At 48.8% G+C, this 18,519-nt stretch overlaps 1 protein-coding gene across 1 annotated transcript in view; it reads left to right on the top strand.

The window, feature by feature from the left end:
• The window catches only part of DHX36 (DEAH-box helicase 36), a 120,564-nt gene that overhangs the window by 28,265 nt on the left and 73,780 nt on the right, over positions 1 to 18,519 (top strand). The window contains exons 6-8 of the mRNA XM_073579024.1: positions 7,585 to 7,664; positions 8,093 to 8,167; positions 15,211 to 15,377. Coding sequence (XP_073435125.1) covers positions 7,585 to 7,664; positions 8,093 to 8,167; positions 15,211 to 15,377 — 322 coding nt within the window. The remainder of the gene's footprint in view (positions 1 to 7,584; positions 7,665 to 8,092; positions 8,168 to 15,210; positions 15,378 to 18,519) is intronic.

The raw sequence follows: 18,519 nt of genomic DNA on the forward strand, positions 1-18,519 counted from the left end.
CTCATTGGGGGACACATGGGTGTTATGCTGCTGCCACTAGGAGGACACTAAGTGAACACAGAAAATTAACTCCTCTGCAGTATACACTCTCTCGCTGGCTGAGATTTGCCCAGTTCTTGCTTAGTGTCTGTAGTAGGCACTTGGGTCTGGCTTCTGACCCCACCGGTTTTCTTTTTTATTTTTCTGTAAATTTTTATTTTTTAAGTAACGGAGTGAAGAGGGCAACGGATCCTTTCTAGGGTTCGATCTCCACCAAACCATCAACAAGCAAGGACGCGGAGTATACCTCCCCGTACCCTATCCTGCAACAAAGGGGTCATGACTAGGCTCATTTTAGGTTCCTAATGGTCCCGATCTCCCAACGGCAGCAGAGGCAACTGGAGTGGCACCAGGTTTCCTCCCTTGGACCCAGGCTTATAGCCCATATAATGACGTCCTGCAGCCCACCAATGCAAGCGGAAACCTCTCCATCCCCCTGTGTAAAGGTGGATCGATTGAGCAATATACCTTTAAGGACAGCGCAGCTTCGGCTCTGCTATTCCGCCTCTGTGAGTATGACAGGGGCTGATGTGAGACGGCTTGGCTGCACAACAGGCAGGGGGTCCTGGTCCCTGGGGGGGAAGGGGGAGCACTGATCCGGTGGCCAGCGGCGTTTGCGCTGTGTCTGGCCGTGGCCCCTCTTCAGCCGGCGTGCATAGCCGGCGGCCGCCATAAATTGAGCTCCCGGCTTCTAGCCGGGCTAGGCCACAGTTCCTTAGCGCCGCCCACCACGAGTGGGTGCTGCCCATGTTACTGGCGCTTCTCGTTTTGAACAAGAAGTGCTTTCCTGCTCTTGGGGGGCCATAACTTTTCACTCAGCCTGCTTCCTGACGGCTGATGGGGGCACTTATTAGCTGCATGGATAACGCTAGAAGGAGCTTTTAAAGGGTTCGCGGAGAGCACAATTTTTCCCCTGGGGACATCAAGAACAGGACCTGGCTAAGCTGCACTGCGCCACAGCGAGTGACATTAACCCCTTCTCTGCATCTTCTCTCTGCCTGCGGCCCATATTCTGCCTATAGCTTCTACAGGCAACACTATGTCTCAATCTAAGGCGAAGACTAACAAATAAGTGTTTTTTACCTCATGTGCCACGTGCAATACAGCCTTGCCCCTTGCTCACAGTATTCCATTATGCACGAATTGCCAACCGGAAGGTGCCCAGGCTCCACCCGTCACCGTTCCCACTGAGTTTAGTCCCCCTGAGTGGGCTGCGTCCCTGTCACGGTCCGTGGAGTCCTTGACCAAAGCAATAGACTCCCTCCAGGGCTCCTCTTTAAGTCAGAACGTCTCTTTGCCGACTGCGGAGGGCTCTGGCAACGGTCGGGAGCCGCCCACCAGCAGGGGTCGTACTCGGTCAAGGGATGATCAGGTTTCTAGAAAACGGACCCATGAAGCGTCCCCCGATCATGCTCGCGCTTCAGCATCTGCGAGTTCCATCTCTCGTTCTCTCTCTCCTGACGTTCGCAGCGAACATGACTCGATACGAGTCTGACACGTCATTAGCTCAGGATCCCCCGAATTACCAAGAGTTTCTCTTATAGAATCGGTCAACAAGATTCTGAGGTTGGACAAGGCAAATATTTCAGCTCCGGAACACGTAATGTCTTTTAAGAAAACTAAACGTGTTCACAAAGTATTTGCCAATCATCCTGAGTTTAAGAACATTGTCCAGAGACATAGGGACCGGCCAGATAAATGGTTTTCAGGTCAAAAGCCTATTGAGTCTAAATATCTACTCTCAAACGTGAAGATTTAGGTCAGGACGCTTGATAAAGAACGGTTTCACTGAGGCTGTGTGTTGAACTAAATAGAAAAAATTTAAGTATGTAATTGTGAGAACAACCAGGTGCCAAAAGGTGGACTATATGGATTAGTATGCCTACCTGTTTCTATGCTCTAAATGTATTTTATTGCTTGTTTCTCAGATTATATAGCCTATGGTTTTCTGGCTTTATTAGTGTGGATTCACTGTAACGATACAGAAATAGTGTAAAATATCACCGCACTGTTAGTTCTGAGAGTGGTATAATTTTACTTATTCCCAAAATATGGAGACCAAGGCAAGATGCTAGATACACAGAGGAAAACAGGTTCGCTGTGGCTGTTCAGTGTACTAAATGAAAAAAGGGGGGGGTGGGGGGTTATGTAGTTGTAAAAACAGTCAGGTGGAGAAAATCGGCTTAGTGGATAAGCGTACAGATTACATTGTATTTATGAGTAGAGTGCTGATTTAAAGTGTAATTAAAATAAAAAAAATAGAGCGCTTTACAACTCCCTGTGCCCCTCTGCAACAAGGCGCCTGCATGTACCAGACCACCCACGGTGGATTGCTGACCTTGGGAGCTCCTATTTGGACATCCTGATCCATACACACTATACCACCGACTTAAAACAGTGAGTACCAGTAGTTTAATAACCTGCATGGGATATAACTACAACGGTGTAGTTAAAAAGGCTGAAATTATAACTAATAACATTTTGCAGTGAATATAATCATATCAACATGTAAGAATATACCCTCGAAGCATACCAATAAGTAAGTACGCTTATCCACTAAGCCGATTTTCTCCACCTGACTGTTTTTACAACTACATAACCCCCCCTTTTTTCATTTAGTTCACCGAACAGCCACAGCGAACCTGTTTTCCTCTGTGTATCTAGCATCTTGCCTTGGTCTCCATATTTTGGGAGTAAGTATAATTATACCACTCTCAGAACTAACAGTGCAGTGATATTTGACACTATTTCTATATTGTTACAGTGAATCCACACTAATAAAGCCAGAAAACCATAGGCTATATAATCTGAGCAACAAGCAATAAAATACATTTAGAGCATAGAAACAGGTAGGCATACTAATCCATATAGTCCACCTTTTGGCACCTGGTTGTTCTCACAATTACATACTTAAATTTTTTCTATTTGGTTCAACACACAGCCTCGGTGAAACCGTTCTTTATCAAGCGTCCTGACCTCAATCTTCACATTTGAGAGTAAGTATGTACTGATAGCGCGGTGATAACATTACTATCATTGTATTTTCAGTTTTAACAGGTATGCACAGAGCCTGTCCTTTTATCACCTGCAGCTTTCGATATTAACCCATTACGTGCTGCTTGACACATAGAAGCGCCAGTGTTAAATTATCTATATTTGGAGTCTAAATATCCTTTTGCTCCTGACCTAATGAAGGATTGGCTACAGTCCCCTTCAGTGCATCTGCCTGTATCGCGTCTTGCTTCCAAGACGGTCCTATCCGTATCTGACAGTTCCTCAGTCAAAAACTCCACTGACCGTCAAATTGACTACCTTGCTCGCTCAGTCTTTGAGGCTTCCGGAGCGGCGCTCTCCCCATCTTTCGCCACGACTTGGGTAGCTAAGGCTATGGCTGCTTGGGCAGAGGTGTTAATCGCAACCATTCACGATAGCAATCTTCCCCCGGAGGCCGCCAGCCTCATCATTCAGATAGCTCAAGCCGGAGACTTTGTAGTTAATACTTCTTTAGTTGTGGCCAATTGCGCTGCACAGGCAGCTGCAAATGCAGTTTCCATTAGAAGGGCCCTATGGCTCAGGGACTGGCGGGCAGATTCCACTTCCAAGATATCGTTGACCTCTCTGCCTTATCAAACTGTTCGCTTATTTGGAGATAAACTGGACCAGCTCATCTCTCACGCTACCGGAGGGAAGAGTAAATTCCTTCCCCAACAAAGGCCCGTTCGGCCGTTTCAGAATCAACAAGCGACTCGGTTTCGGCCTTTTCGCAACAATTCCAGTTGGTCCTTCACAACCTTCTCTTCCAGATCAGGTTGGTCCCCGCGGGGAGACAGTTTCCCAGGTCTCATACAGACCTAACCGAACCTGGAAACCAAGGCCAAGGGTATCTGGAACTAAGCGAACCAGATCCCATAGATCCTCTACAGAATGACTGGTTGCGGTGTCCGGCGGACAAAGACAAAGTAGGCGGCCGTTTACTTTTGTTACATCAGGCCTGGCTCTCGGTTGTCCACGACGAGTGGGTCAGAGAGCTGGTGTCCTCTGGGTTCAAGATAGTTTTCTTCCCCTCCCCGACACGTTTTTTTCCGGTCCTCCCCTCCCAAAACAAGGACAACAGCTTTCCTTCAGGCCATACATGCGCTGCAAAAGGACGGAGTCATTATTCCGGTCCCTCAAGACGAAAGGTTCAAGGGTTTTTACTCAAACCTATTTGTGGTTCCGAAGAAGGACGGAATGATGCAGCCCATACTGGACCTCAAGCTGATTAACAAGTTTGTCAAGGTACGGCGGTTCAGAATGGAATCTCTCCGTTCAGTCGTCGCCTCCATGGAAAAAGGGGAGTTCCTAGCATCCATCGACATCAGGGATGCTTATCTTCACATTCCAATCTTTCCTTCCCATCCACAGTTCCTACGCTTCCCAGTTTGCGAGGAACACTTCCAGTTCATTGCCTTGCCCTTTGGCCTCGCCACCGCCCCCAGAGTCTTCACCAAGGTCATGGCAGCTGTCATGGCCATTCTTCACACTCGGGGAGTGGTGGTACTTCCGTATCTGAACGACTTACTCATCAAAGGCCCGTCCTTTCCAGCCTGAGATGAATCCGTAGGTATCACGGTGGACACTCTTTCTCTCCTGGGCTGGAAATTAAACTTCGAAAAGTCTTCTCCAGTACCGGCTCAGCAAATTTCCTTCTTGGGAATGATCCTGGACACTTCCCGCGGGTTGGTCATTCTCCCTCCAGAAAAGATGTTGGCCTTACAACAGGGAGCATGGAGTCTTTCCCATCCGGTTCCTCACGCCATACGTTTCAGCATGTGGATTCTCAGAAAAATGGTAGCAGCGATAGAAGCAGTCCAGTTCACACAGTTCCATCATCGCCCTTCATAACATGCGCTGCTGTTGGCTTGGGACAAGAACCCGTTCTCTCTAGACCGTCGATTCCGTCTGTCTCTGCGGGTCAGACAGACCCTCAGGTGGTGGACGCTGAAGTCCTCCCTGACCCAAGGGAAGTCCTTTCTCCCAGTAAGTTGGTTGGTGGTGACCACCGACGCCAGTCTTCTTGACTGGGGTGCGGTTTTCCGCCACCACACGGCACAGGGTCGTTGGTCCATTCGAGAGTCGCGTCTCCCCATCAACATCTTGGAGATACGAGCAATTAGGCTAGCCCTACTGAGTTTTCACCATTCCATCGCAGGTCACCCCATCAGGATCCAATCCGACAACGCCGCGGCTGTGGCGTATATCAATCGTCAGGGGGCTAGCCGCAGCAGGACGGCCATGCACGAAGTGAGTCACATCCTCTGTTGGGCCGAGACCAACCGTTCGGCCATCTCAGCGATCCACATACCGGGTGTAGAGAATTGGGCGGCGGACTTTCTGAGTCGCCAGGGCCTCGCCTCGGGAGAGTGGTCTCTTCATCCGGAAGTCTTTCAGCAGATTTGCCGTCGCTGGGGGACTCTGGATGTGGACCTCAAGGCTAAACAACAAGGTCCCCCGCTTCATTGCCCGATCATGAGATCCATGCGCCATAGGACCAGACGCCCTGGTTCTGCCGTGGCATCGGTTTCGACTCCCGTACGTATTTCCCCCTCTTCCCTTACTCCCAAATGTCATCATGAAAATCAGAGCAGAGGAGGTACCAGTGATCCTAGTCGTGCTGGAATGGCCGCGCCTGGCATGGTACGCCGAATTAGTTCAACTGGAAGCTCGATTCTTTCATGAAGTGATCTCCACCATGATTAGTGCTAGGAAGCCCGCGTCCATGCGCATCTATCATCGCACCTGGAGAACTTTCTTCTCATGGTGCAAGGACTATGGATGATCTCCTCTGATGTTCTCCATTCCTTCCATTTAGGAATTCCTGCAATTCGGATTAGCGTGGGGTCTCGCGCTTAGCTCACTCAAAGGACAAGTTTCAACCTTGTAAGTTCTATTCCAACGCAAGATTGCCACCAGATTACAGGTGAAGAAGTTCATTCAGGGAGTTTCCTACGTGGCACCTCCCTATAAAAGGCCGTTGGAGTCATGAGGTCTTACAGGAAGCCCCTTTCAAACCACCGCAGGATGTTTCACTATCCTTTCTTTCTTGGAAGGTAGTTTTCCTAGTGGCGATTACGTTGATCAGACGAGTTTCGGAGTTGGCCCTGTCCTGACGACCTCCGTTCCTGATTTTTCATCAGGACAAAGCAGTCCTGAGGACATCCCCGTCTTTTCTGCTCAAAAGTTGTCTTCTTTTCATCTCAATGAGGAGATTGTTTTGCCTTCATTCTGTTTGGCACCAGTCCATCGTATTGAGCAGGCTCTTCACACTCTGGATGTGGTCAGGGCTCTTAGATGGTACATCTCGCCGACAGCTCCCTTCTGCAAGTCAGATGCCCTGATCGTACTTCCAGAGGGGCATATGAAGGCTCTAGCCGCTTCAAAGGCCACACTAGCCAAGTGGATTTGCTCGGCTATTCAGGAGTCCTACCGTGTCAGGGGCACACCTGTCCCAGCAGGGATTAAGGCGCATTCTACTCGGTCAGTGGGTGCCTCTTGGGCCATTCGGCACCAGGCGTCAGCAGAACATGTCTGCAAGGCTGCTACTTGGTCCAGCTTGCATACTTTTACAAAACACTACCACATTCATTCTCGGGCCTCTGCAGATGCAGCTCTTGGCAGGCGCATTCTGCATTCGGCAATACCACTGCTGTAAGCCAGTGGTACATGGGGTATTAGCAGTTGTGTTGCTCCCCACCCAGGGACTGCTTTAGGATGTCCCATGGTCCTGTGTTCCCCAATGAGGCGTAGGAGGAATAGGGATTTTTTTGTGTACTCACCGTAAAATCCTTTTCTCCGAGTCAATCATTGGGGGACACAGCACCCACCCTGTTAGCCTATTGGCTTATTGTATCGTTCTTAGGTTTTGACATAGTTTATTGTGCTTTGTTTTTTTTTTTTTTAATACTCCTACTGTTTTTCACAGAACTGGGCAAATCTCAGCCAGCGAGAGGGTGTATACTGCAGAGGAGTTGTTAGTTTTCTCTGTGTTCACTTTAGTGTCCTCCTAGTAGTAGCAGCATAACACCCATGGTCCTGTGTCCCCCAATGATTGGCTCGGAGAAAATAATTTTACGGTGAGTACACACAAATCCCTATTTTTTTTTTTTATTTGGAGCCATTTTCACTCCCGATAAAACCCCCATAATCAATTGTGTGTGTGTGATGATAGTGAATCTTATGTTCATAACTTATACCGACTTTTTCCATTAGGCTTCAGAGGGGATAGTCTGTGGTTTGTTACCTTCCAGCTCCCAACCTCTTGTACACATTGATCAGACCTTTCATTAAAAATACAAAGTTGCTTCATTTTTTTTATCAATACATTGGACTGCTATAGAAATATTGCAAAGTTTATCTAAAGATTGTTGAATAAGTGTAATAACTTATCAATTTCGATTGTGAGCCGCATCGGGGACAGTTCCAATAATTAATGGCGCTATATAAATGAGTAAAATAAATAAATTATTAGTCTACAGTGACAATGCTTATTTTCATTTTTTTTTTTAGGTAGCAGAACGTGTGGCTGCAGAGCGGGCTGAACCTTGTGGCATGGGACACAGCACTGGCTACCAAATACGTTTGGAAAGGTATGTGATGTGAACTGGCTCCCAGTCTTCTGGAGGTGCACAGTATTTGAGACTGTATTTTTGAATTATAAAAGTAATTTATTTTCTAAAAATGCTCAAGATTTTTAATATGTAGATGTCAGCTGCGTCCATGTCGCCCAAGTGATGAACTTTAGATATAGGCATTTTGGCAGCATCTTATAATTGTGTAGTATATAGTCAGTTGTGTAACAAGCAGTTCAGATTGTATCAGTGTTCAGTGATTAGGAGACCAAATGACAATGAGTAAAATTAAAATGAGTAAAATTAGTAAAATGAGTGGATTGGTCAGTGTTACCCCCACGAACGTTGACCAGTAGAGTATAGTTATCAGTCAACATATTTTGAAGATATTTTATAATTCTTGTTTTTTTTTTTGTTTTTTTTTTAACCTTTCTTCTTTTTTAAAGTCAGTTACCACGGACACAAGGCTCTATTTTGTACTGTACAACCGGAATAGTCCTCCAGTGGCTTCAGTCTGATCAGTAAGTCCACTGCAACGTGTATGAATGCTGAACAATGATCTCCATTCAATTTGACAGTAGATTAAATTAATAGACTTTTCTCAAATATGTTATGAGCAGGTTAGATAATTTTTCATTAGATAACTGGCTCAGCAGTAAGCACTCTTGCTTTGCCGCGCTGGGGTCCTGGGTTAAAATCCCACCAATGACAACATCTGTAAAGAGTTTGTATGTTCCTCTCCTTTGCGTGGGTTTCCTCCCACACTCCAAGACATACTGATAGGGAATTTATATTGGGAGCCCCAATTAATGGCGCTATATAAGTAAGTAAAATAAATAAAAATAGATTATTTCCTTATTTCAAGATGACAGATTACTCTGTCGCCTCATTGGGGGACACAGAACCATGGGTGTTATGCTGCTGTCCACTAGGAGGCGACACTATGCATAATCTGAAAAAGATTAACTATGGCTCCTCCTCTGCAGTATACACCCCTGGACGGTGTCAGCCTTCTCCAGTTTTTGCTTAGTGTCGCATAGGAGGCACACCTAAAGAATTTTTTTCTCTTTTTCACTCCGTTTTTTCTTTTCCGGATGACAGATGAAGAAAAGTGGGTCTCCTGTGAGACTCCCGGCATGGCTTCTTCCTCGGCCCCCTATTATGGGGTGCCCGGTTGAAGTTGAGATGTCTGTTCCCCATGTCGCTCCTTCCTCAGTCCTGCGGGTGCTGGTTCGAAGTCGAGACCCCTCTCCTTCCCCAATTCCTTTTGGTCTTGGGTTGAGGTCGAGGTGAGGAAGAAGCCCCCTGATGGTGACAGCAGCACCCTCCCTAATCCCCCTCTGGGGGAATTAGGTTGAGACGCCTCAGGTAGGGTCTGTACCATGGCAATCTGCAGCTCACAGTATCCAGGGACCCCAGCCCAACTGCGGGCTCCTGTCGGGACCGGGGGGGAAGTGCGGGCAGGCATGGCACATACAGACACAGGGCTCCCTGTGCACCTGTCTCTGCGGCAGCACCAGCTCCATAGCGCCTCAGGGGGACCCATCACAGGGCCTCGCTTCCGATTGTGGCCCCACCGCTATCCTGCCTTTCAATCCGGGGGGGTCTGGTTCAGATCTGACCCCCCTCCTGGACTTCCGCGCCGGCCTGGAGCCCTTTCTGGGCATCAGTAACTAATTTAGGCCACGGCTTCGGCCTAGCTGAGGTCGCCGCCTCCTCTCCGTCCCCCAGGCCCGCCCCCCCGGATGACAAATACCGCACTCTACAGTGTCATAGAAGGGGCGGATCGAGACAGGGCGCATTTCCACACAGCTCTGCGTGCTCTTTCTCAGCTCTCCGCCCCCTTCTTCTCCCTCCTCATCCTCTCGGCGGCCATTTCTGCTGCAGGCATCAGCAGCACCATGCCAGACAGTCTCCGGGAGGCACAGGACTGTGGACCTAGGGGCACGCTGTTGGGGTAAGATCACAGCTCGGGTTTTTTACTTGGCTGTGAATCCGGGTTCCCTGTAAGGCTCTCCTATAGGATTTTCCCTGCATAGCCACCCCTGTAGGGCCCTCTCATAGCCAGCCCTTCCGCACTCTGTGCACTATGCCGGGCTCAAGGTCCAAGAGAACCAGGCAGGACTGCTTTTATGCATTCTGCACAGCCTGCAAAACCACTCTCCCCAGTGGCAGCACGTACCCGCACTGTCGGGACTGTATCCAGAATACTGGGTCAGAACCCCAAGAGGCTCCTACCAATGCTTCAGCGGTTGCTACCACGCCAGAATGGGCTACCCAGATGTCGCAGTCTGTGACGCAGTCCATAGATAATCTAACCTCCACATTGCTCCAGGCTCTGCAGGGTCATGTCTCGGCTATGAGCGTTACCCAGCAAAGGGACAGCTCCACTCGGGGACAGGCCGTTTCTGGCTCTCCCAGACGTAACCGTAACCCACACGTCGCGTTCCTCTGCGTCATCCCATAGCACACGGTCATCCCTCTCTAGGGAGAGACATCGTAGTTCCAGGTCACCTAGACCGTCCCCTACCAGAGACAGACAACGCAGATCTCCACAGCGATCCCCGACGACAGAAGGCCTTTGCCCCAGCTCGCCCACCTGGGAACGCCTCAGCGATACACAGAATTCGGAAGGCATTTGTGACTCCGACTCAGACAACGAAATGGAGCGGTCTCTGGTCCTTGTTCCCCTAGCAATACAGCGCTAGTTGAGGACATAATCTCTTCCATCCATCGGGTGCTGGACATTTCCGATCCAACCCCGGAAGCCCCAGAACACAAGATTTGCTTTGAAGGTGTTCTGAAACCACCTAAGGTCTTCTCTAACTACCCAGAATTTCAGGCGATCCTTACTAAGCAGTTTTCGCAGCCTGAGAAGAAATTCACCAATCGCAAATATTTGGAGGTACCTCTTCCCACAAAAGGACACCAAGGAGTGGACAGATCCGCCCGAAGTGGACCCCCCAGTCTCTAGGCTAGCAGCACAGACCCTCCTATCACTGCCAGATAGCTCAACCCTCAGGGACGCTGCAGACCGGCAGGTAGAACGCATGGCTCGTTCAGTTTTCGTAGCGGCAGGGGCCTCCCTGGCTCCCGCGTTCGCTTCAGTATGGGCGGCCAAGGCCATTCTGGCTTGGGCCAAAAAATTGCAAACTGGCCTCCGAGCTTCAAACCCTGAGCTGTCGGACCAAGCGGTTCAAATAGCAGTGGTAGCAGATTACATGCTTCATGCAGCCCTGGATTCCGCAAGAGGTGTAGCGGGGATAGCATCAAACGCCATCACGATTCGGCTGTGGGAATGGAAAGTGGATGCGGCCTCAAAGAAGTCCCTCACGCATCTCCCGTACTTCAGTGGACGGCTTTTCGGTGAAAAGTTGGACACAACGATATCCAATGCCACTGGGGGTAAGAGTACCTCTCTCCCTCAACTAAAACCTAAACGCACGTTCAAACGGCGTAACCAAACACGATTCCGATCCTTTCGGAATTTTTCGAGCTGGTCCGCCTCGCGTCCAGCACAAAATTGTAACAGCTCTCCACGCAGGGACAACCCACGGGCGGCGCAGAGGCCAGACAGGAACTGGCAGTCAAAAACAGGCCAGGTTGAAGCCCAAAGGAGGAAAACCTCAGAATTTCTCCTCATTATGACTCACCAACTCCGGAAGACACCCCACCCGTAGGCGGACGACTTATACTCTTTCAGCAAGTCTGGCTGCCTATTACAGAAGACAGGTGGGTCAGGGAAAAAGTGTCTTCCGGATACAAGATAGAGTTCACTTCCAGTTCACCGAACCGGTTCTTCCTCTCAGTTCCACCAAAACCGCCAGGAAAGTCTCGTGCTTTTCACCAAGCGGTTTCCTCTCCTTCAAGCAGGAGTCGTAGTACCGGTTCCCGTAGCCGAACCTTTCCGAGGGTTCTACTCCAATCTATTCGTAGTCCCCAAGAAAGGAGGCAGCGTCCGGCCCATACTAGACCTAAAACAACTCAACAAGTATGTACGAGTTCGTCATTTTCGCATGGAGTCCCTTCGGTCCATCATTGCGTCCATGGAGCAAGGACAATATCTCGCCTCCATAGATATACAGGACGCATACCTGCATATACCGATTGCTCCCGCCCATCAAAGATTTCTCAGGTTCGCAATCGACCAGTACCACTACCAGTTCGTGGCTTTCCCGTTCGGACTCGCCACAACTCCCAGAACATTTACCAAGGTCATGGCTGCCACCATGGACGTTCTACACTCCAGAGGCATAGTAGTCGTTCCATACCTGGACGACCTTCTCATCAAGGCTTCCACCTTCAAGGACTGCGAGGTCAGCGTCTCAATCAAAATCGACACTCTGAGTCGCCTGGGCTGGTTAGTCAACTTACAAAAGTCATCGACTACCCTGAGTCAGTCTCTGACCTTCCTGGGGATGCTATTCAACACCTCCAGGGGTCTGGTGCTCCTTCCCAGAGACAAGGCACTGGCTCTCCGTCTAGGAGTTTGCATACTCTGCCATCCCCCCTGATCTCTCCGGTTTGCCATAAGAGTCCTCGGCAGGATGGCAGCAGCAATGGAGGCGGTGCCATTTGCCCAGTTTCACCTCAGGCCTCTTCAACTAGCCATCATCAAGTCCTGGGACAGGAATCCTTTCTCCCTCAACAGGGAGTTCCGGCTAACATCGGCAACCAGGAGGTCCCTGCACTGGTGGCTCAAGCCAGCCTCACTGGCAAAGGGAAAATCCTTTCTCTCAGGTCAATGGAAAGTCCTTACCACCGACGCGAGCCTGACAGGTTAGGGTGCGGTACACCTACATCACAGGGCACAGGGCAAGTGGTCACCAGTGGAAGCGAACATGCCCATCAACGTTCTGGAAATTCGGGCCATCTTCCTGGCATTGAGAGCCTTTCGTCACTTACTGGCAGCCTCTCATATCAGAGTACAGTCAGACAATGCCACGGTGGTGGCATATGTGAATCACCAAGGCGGGACCCGCAGTACCCAGGCGATGAGAGAAGTGGCACATATCCTCCACTGGGCGGAAGACACGAGGTCGGTACTCTCTGCGGTCCACATCCCGGGTGTGGACAACTGGGAAGCCGACTTCCTCAGCAGACAAGGAATGGACTCGGGGGAGTTGTCTCTCCATCCCGAAATTTTTCGCCAGATCTGCCATCGCTGGGGGACCCCGGACGTGGACCTAATGGCATCCCATCTCAATGCAAAGGTCCCCAATTTCATGGCCAGGACACGCGATCCGCGATCGCTCAGAGCAGATGCCCTGGTTCAGGACTGGACCCAGTTCCAGCTTCTGTACATTTTTCCACCTCTTCCCCTGATATCCAGAGTCATGAGGAAGATCAAACAAGAGGGAGTTCCAACCATCCTGATCGCGCCAGACTGGTCCAGACATACATGGTACGCCGACGTCTTTCAACTTACAGCAGACGCCCCCTGGCGTCTCTCCGACCGTCCCGATCTTCTGTCACAAGGCCCGTTCTTCCACCAGAACTCAGGTGCCCTCAATTTGATGGCGTGGCCCTTGAGACCTGGGTTCTAACCCAGGCAGGGCTCTCACCGGATGTCATTAGAACCATGATCAGGGCACGGAAGCCAGCCTCCGCCAAGATCTATTACCGTACCTGGAGAGCTTTCTTTACCTGGTGCGAATCCCGCGGCCAGATCCCACTCCCTTATTCCCTCCCAAAAGTTCTTGGTTTTCTTCAATCGGGCCTGGATGCCAAGCTATCCCTGGGTTCGCTTAAGAGCCAGGTGTCAGCGGTCTCAGTGCTTTTCCAGAGACGCATTGCTAACAAGCCGCAAGTGAGGACTTTTCTCCAGGGGGTTTCCCGATTGGCTCCCCCCTACAGACGTCCACTGGAAACGTGGGACCTCAACCTGGTCCTGACAGCATTGCAGGCACCACCTTTCGAACCCCTTAAGGAAGTCCCACTCCGCATTCTATCACAGAAGGTGGTTTTTCTGGTGGCAATCACCTCGCTTCGCAGGGTGTCTGAATTGTCAGTACTCTCCTGCAGACGGCCCTTCCTAGCCTTTCACCAGGACAAGGTGCTTCTCCGTACAGTCCCATCCTTCTTCCGAAGGTTGTGTCCAACTTCCACCTCAATGAGGAAATTTCACTGCCATCCCTTTGCCCGGTTCCGGTTCATAGAGTGGAGAAGGCTCTGCATACGCTTGACCTCGTCAGGGCATTGCGTATATACGTGTCTAGGACTGCACCCTTCCGGAAGTCTGATTCCCTTTTCCTTCTTCCGGAAGGTGTTCGCAAGGGTTTGCCGGCTTCCAAAGCTACCCTTGCCAGGTGGATCAAGTCCACTATACAAGAGGCTTACCGCCTCAACAATTCTCCTCTTTTGGCCGGTATCACGACACACTCTACGCGGGCGGTAGGGGCCTCCTGGGCCATTCGGCACCAGGCTTCAGCACAACAGGTGTGTAAGGCGGCCACTTGGACTAGCTTACACACGTTTACGAAACACTACAGAGTTTATACCCAGTCCTCAGCGGATGCGAGCCTGGGTAGACGGGTTCTGCAGGCGGCAGTGCCCCAAGTTTAGGGACCTGTGTGCACAATATTCGTCCATTGCTTCCCACCCAGGAACTGCTTTAGGATGTCCCATGGTTCTGTGTCCCCCAATGAGGCGACAGAGTAAAGGAGATTTTTGTGTACTCACCGTAAAATCTCTTTCTCTTAGCCTCTAATTGGGGGACACAGCTCCCACCCTGTTGCCCTTACGGGCCGTTGTTACAGTTGAGTTCTCATATTGTTCTTTTGAGCTCGTACATGGTGGCCTTATTACAGGCATGGTTATGTTATTTCTGTTAACTTCCTCCTAATGCTTTTGCACAAAACTGGAGAAGGCTGACGCTGTCCAGGGGTGTATACTGCAGAGGAGGAGCCATAGTTAACCTTTTTCAGATTATGCATAGTGTCCCCTCCTAGTGGACAGCAGCATAACACCCGTGGTTCTGTGTCCCCCAATTAGAGGCTAAGAGAAAGAGATTTTATGGTGAGTACACAAAAATCTCCTTTTTTCTCTCATTTTGGCAGCTTGATATTCAGCACCTGTTCTAAACAATACAATGATAAACTCCATTCCCTCAGCTCTGTGAATTTCTGAATAGTCACTGTGTAATATGCAGCCCAGTTAAAGGAAGGGGACATACCAGCTTGTAAATCTTCCTGGAGGAGGACATGACTGCTTCTAAAGAGTCAGTCTGCTAGAGTGTAGTCAAGTTCAGTCTAGCGCGTTTCCAATCAGCATGCCGTCCATGTGTGCCTTGGACCGCATAAGAACAGCACACTGACAAGTGTGTAAGTGCACATGAACATACACTAGCTTTATACATTTTATGGATTGTACACATCCTGCATATAGATTCCAGCCAGCTACTGTCTTCAAAAGCTAAATTAGAGATGTGTTTTCAAAAGCTAAATTAGAGATGTTTTTTTTTTTTCCTGGGTATGAGTATCACAAACTATTTTTCTCTGCTGATACCTAAGGTGTTAGTAGATCCTTTTAAGCACTATACATACATTTTTTTTATTTCTTTCAGGCAATTGAGCAACGTCAGCCATATTATATTAGATGAAGTCCACGAGAGGAACTTACAATCTGATATGCTGATGGCAATTGTTAAAGATCTTCTGAGGTGTCGTTCAGATCTGAAGGTTGTACTGATGAGCGCCACGTTGAACGCTGAAAAGTTTTCTCGGTATTTTGGTCAGTTCACCATTTGCATTACGGTACTATCACTGTTTTTAATATATAGTACGTACAGTTGATCTATACTTTCCTTGTAGAAAGGACTGACACTGATAAACACGTCTTTTACATTGTCCATTATAATTACATTCTGCAATGTAAGGCATATGGTTCATTGTATCACATTTTCATAAATCCTTTCCGTGTATGTACTGATCAAGACTAGTGCAAAATAAAGAAAACCAAACCAATATGCCATGCATGCACAATATGGCACTGGGTATGGGTGCACAATATGGCACTGGGTATGGATGCACAATATGGCACTGGTTATGGATGAACGCCCGTTATCAGACTAAAGGTACCTATCAGGGGATTGGCAGCTAGGAACAGCCTGGAGCAGGCCATGCACCCACCACAGCCCTTATTATCAGACTGAATAGACAGATATCAGAGGGCGGGCAGCTAGGAACATCCTGGAGCAGGCCTTGCCACCTACTCTGGCGCTGAGAAGAAGCACTTCTCTTTCATTTTAAGTATGCTTATTCCTTCTGGCAGAACAAGGGTTAATCAGCCATGTTGGAAATCTCTGTGCTCACAGCTGAGCTCGGTTAGCCACTCCTTTCCCCTTTATAATCTGGGCTCTGACACTAATCCTTATCAGAGCTAGAATATGCTGCATGGCTAATGGAAGGAGAGGAGTTTATATGAGGAGAGTTGGAGGAATTATTAGTCACTGTTGATTGGCTTGTATGCGTTTGTGACGTCTAGGGAATGATGTGCTGCAAGAGTGGACCCACTGGGTCGGGGCACTGAAGCTCACAGGAGCAAGCGGACCATGTGGTGCCGACCCCTATACAGGGATAGTTAGGGGCAGACCCGAGGGAGTCAAATACTGCGACAGCTGGTACCAAGAGGGATGGCTCAAGTGGAATGAGTGAGCCCAACCGGGGCTGGGGAGACGAGGCTACCAAGACAGATGACCTGGCCGATGGCAAGGATTCAAGAACGTAATGGAATAGGGAGCCAGACGGGACTGGTAGACCGGACGGGACAGGTAGTCAGGAACAGGTAGTCAGGACGGAGCACATAGGAGCAGGTAGTCAGGATGGAGCACAGAGCGGGTAGTCAGGAGCAGGTAGTCAGGACGGAGAAAGTAGTCAGGGACAGGTAGTCAGGACGGAACACGGAGCAGGTAGTCAGGTCGGAGTACGGAGCCAGTAGTCAGGAACAGGTGTCAGGACGGGCCAGAGTAGCGCACAATATGCACACAATAATCAGGCTCCTCCATGATGGAGGAGCCACCTGATATACCCTGTGCTGGTGCTTGATTGGAGTGCTCACTCCTCTGGGAAGGTGCAGAAGGGGTTAAGAGGGGAGGGGATCACGCGCCCGTGACCTAAGGCGCATGCACGGGGCTGGAGCAGGACGGAAGCAGGGAGGAGACACCACTCTGGATCCCCCAGGATGCAGGACAGGAGGCTGGGAGAGCAGCGCGGCGCAAGGAGCGGGGGGCCGAGGGCAGCGAGTGGGAGCGGCGGGCGCCGGCAATACAGCGTGGTAATTCCTTATCCTTCTCTATTTTGGTTTATTCTTCTACCTTCACTCCCCGGTGAATTCCTCTGTTATATGTGAGTGAATATTGTGTATGCTTGGAGTTTTCTGTTAACCCTAGTCTGTGTTGCCTTGTTTGTCGGGTTGGTGTACTCTACAGTGCACTGTAGCGCCCCTCTTTCTGGGTGAGGGAAGGGAACAGACGGAAGCCTAACTCAGGAGATAAGGCAAGGGTGGAGCCTACAGCATCTTCACTTTCAGAAGTATTCTGGGGAGTAGGGTAAGCTAGGACGACCCTTAGTGTTGGGGACAGGGAAGGAGCCTCTGGTCCCGGGTCACCTAACAGCTGTGTCGTGACACAAGTTTTATACAGTAAATAACATAAAACTGCACTGACCGTCTCATCTGTATTGTAGTGTATGAGTGCAGGAACAGTACAAATTTTTTTTATCTCCCCGGAGTACCCCTTTAACCCCTTCATGACCCAGCCTATTTTGACCTTAATGACCTGGCCATTTTTTGCAATTCTGACCAATGTCCCTTTATGAGGTAATAACTCAAGAACGCTTCAACGCATCCTAGCGATTCCGAGATTGTTTTTTCGTGACATATTGGGCTTCATGATAGTGGTATATTTAGGTCGATAATTTTTGCGTTTATTTGTGAAAAAAATGGAAATTTGGCGAAAATTTTGAAAATTTTGCAATTTTCAAATTTTGAATTTTTATTCTGTTAAACCAGAGAGTTATGTGACACAAAATAGTTAATAAATAACATTTCCCACATGTCTACTTTACATCAGCACAATTTTGGAAACAACATTTTTTTTCGTTAGGAAGTTATAAGGGTTAAAAGTTGACCAGCAATTTCTCATTTTTACAACAAAATTTACAAAACCATTTTTTTTATGGACCACCTCACATTTGAAGTCACTTTGAGGGGTCTATATGGCAGAAAATACCCAAAAGTGTCACCATTCTAAAAACTGCACCCCTCAAGCTACTCAAAACTACATTCAAGAAGATTATTAACCCTTCAGGTGCTTCACAGGAACTAAAGCAACATGGAATGAAAAAATGGACATTTTAATTTTTCCAACCAAAATTTTCTTTTAGCATCAGTTTTTTCATTTTCACATGGGTAACAGGATAAAATGGATCCTAAAATTTGTTGGGCAATTTCTCCTGAGTACACTGATACCTCATATGTGGTCATAAACCACTGTTTGGGCGCACGGCAGGGCTCAGAAGGCAAGGAGCGCCATTTTACTTTTTGAATGTAAAATATGCTTGAATGTTTAGCGGTTGCCATGTCTTGTTTTAAGAGTACCTGTGTGCCTAAACATTGGAGCTCCCCCACAAGTGAGCCCATTTTGGAAACTAGACCCTCCAAGGAACTTATCTAGATGCATAGTATGCACTTTGAACCCCCAGGTGCTTCACAAATTGATCTGTAAAAAAAAAAAAGTACTTTTTTTTTTTCACAAAAATTTTATTTGGCCTCAGTTTTTTCATTTTCACATGGGCAACAGGATAAAATGGATCCTAAAATTTGTTGGGCAATTTCTCCTGAGTACATCAATATCTCATATGTGGTCATAAACCAC

This window comes from Dendrobates tinctorius, unplaced genomic scaffold, assembly GCF_039654945.1.
Source record: "Dendrobates tinctorius isolate UK_male_01 unplaced genomic scaffold, ASM3965494v1 ptg000060l, whole genome shotgun sequence".
Taxonomy (NCBI): Eukaryota; Metazoa; Chordata; class Amphibia; order Anura; family Dendrobatidae; genus Dendrobates; species Dendrobates tinctorius.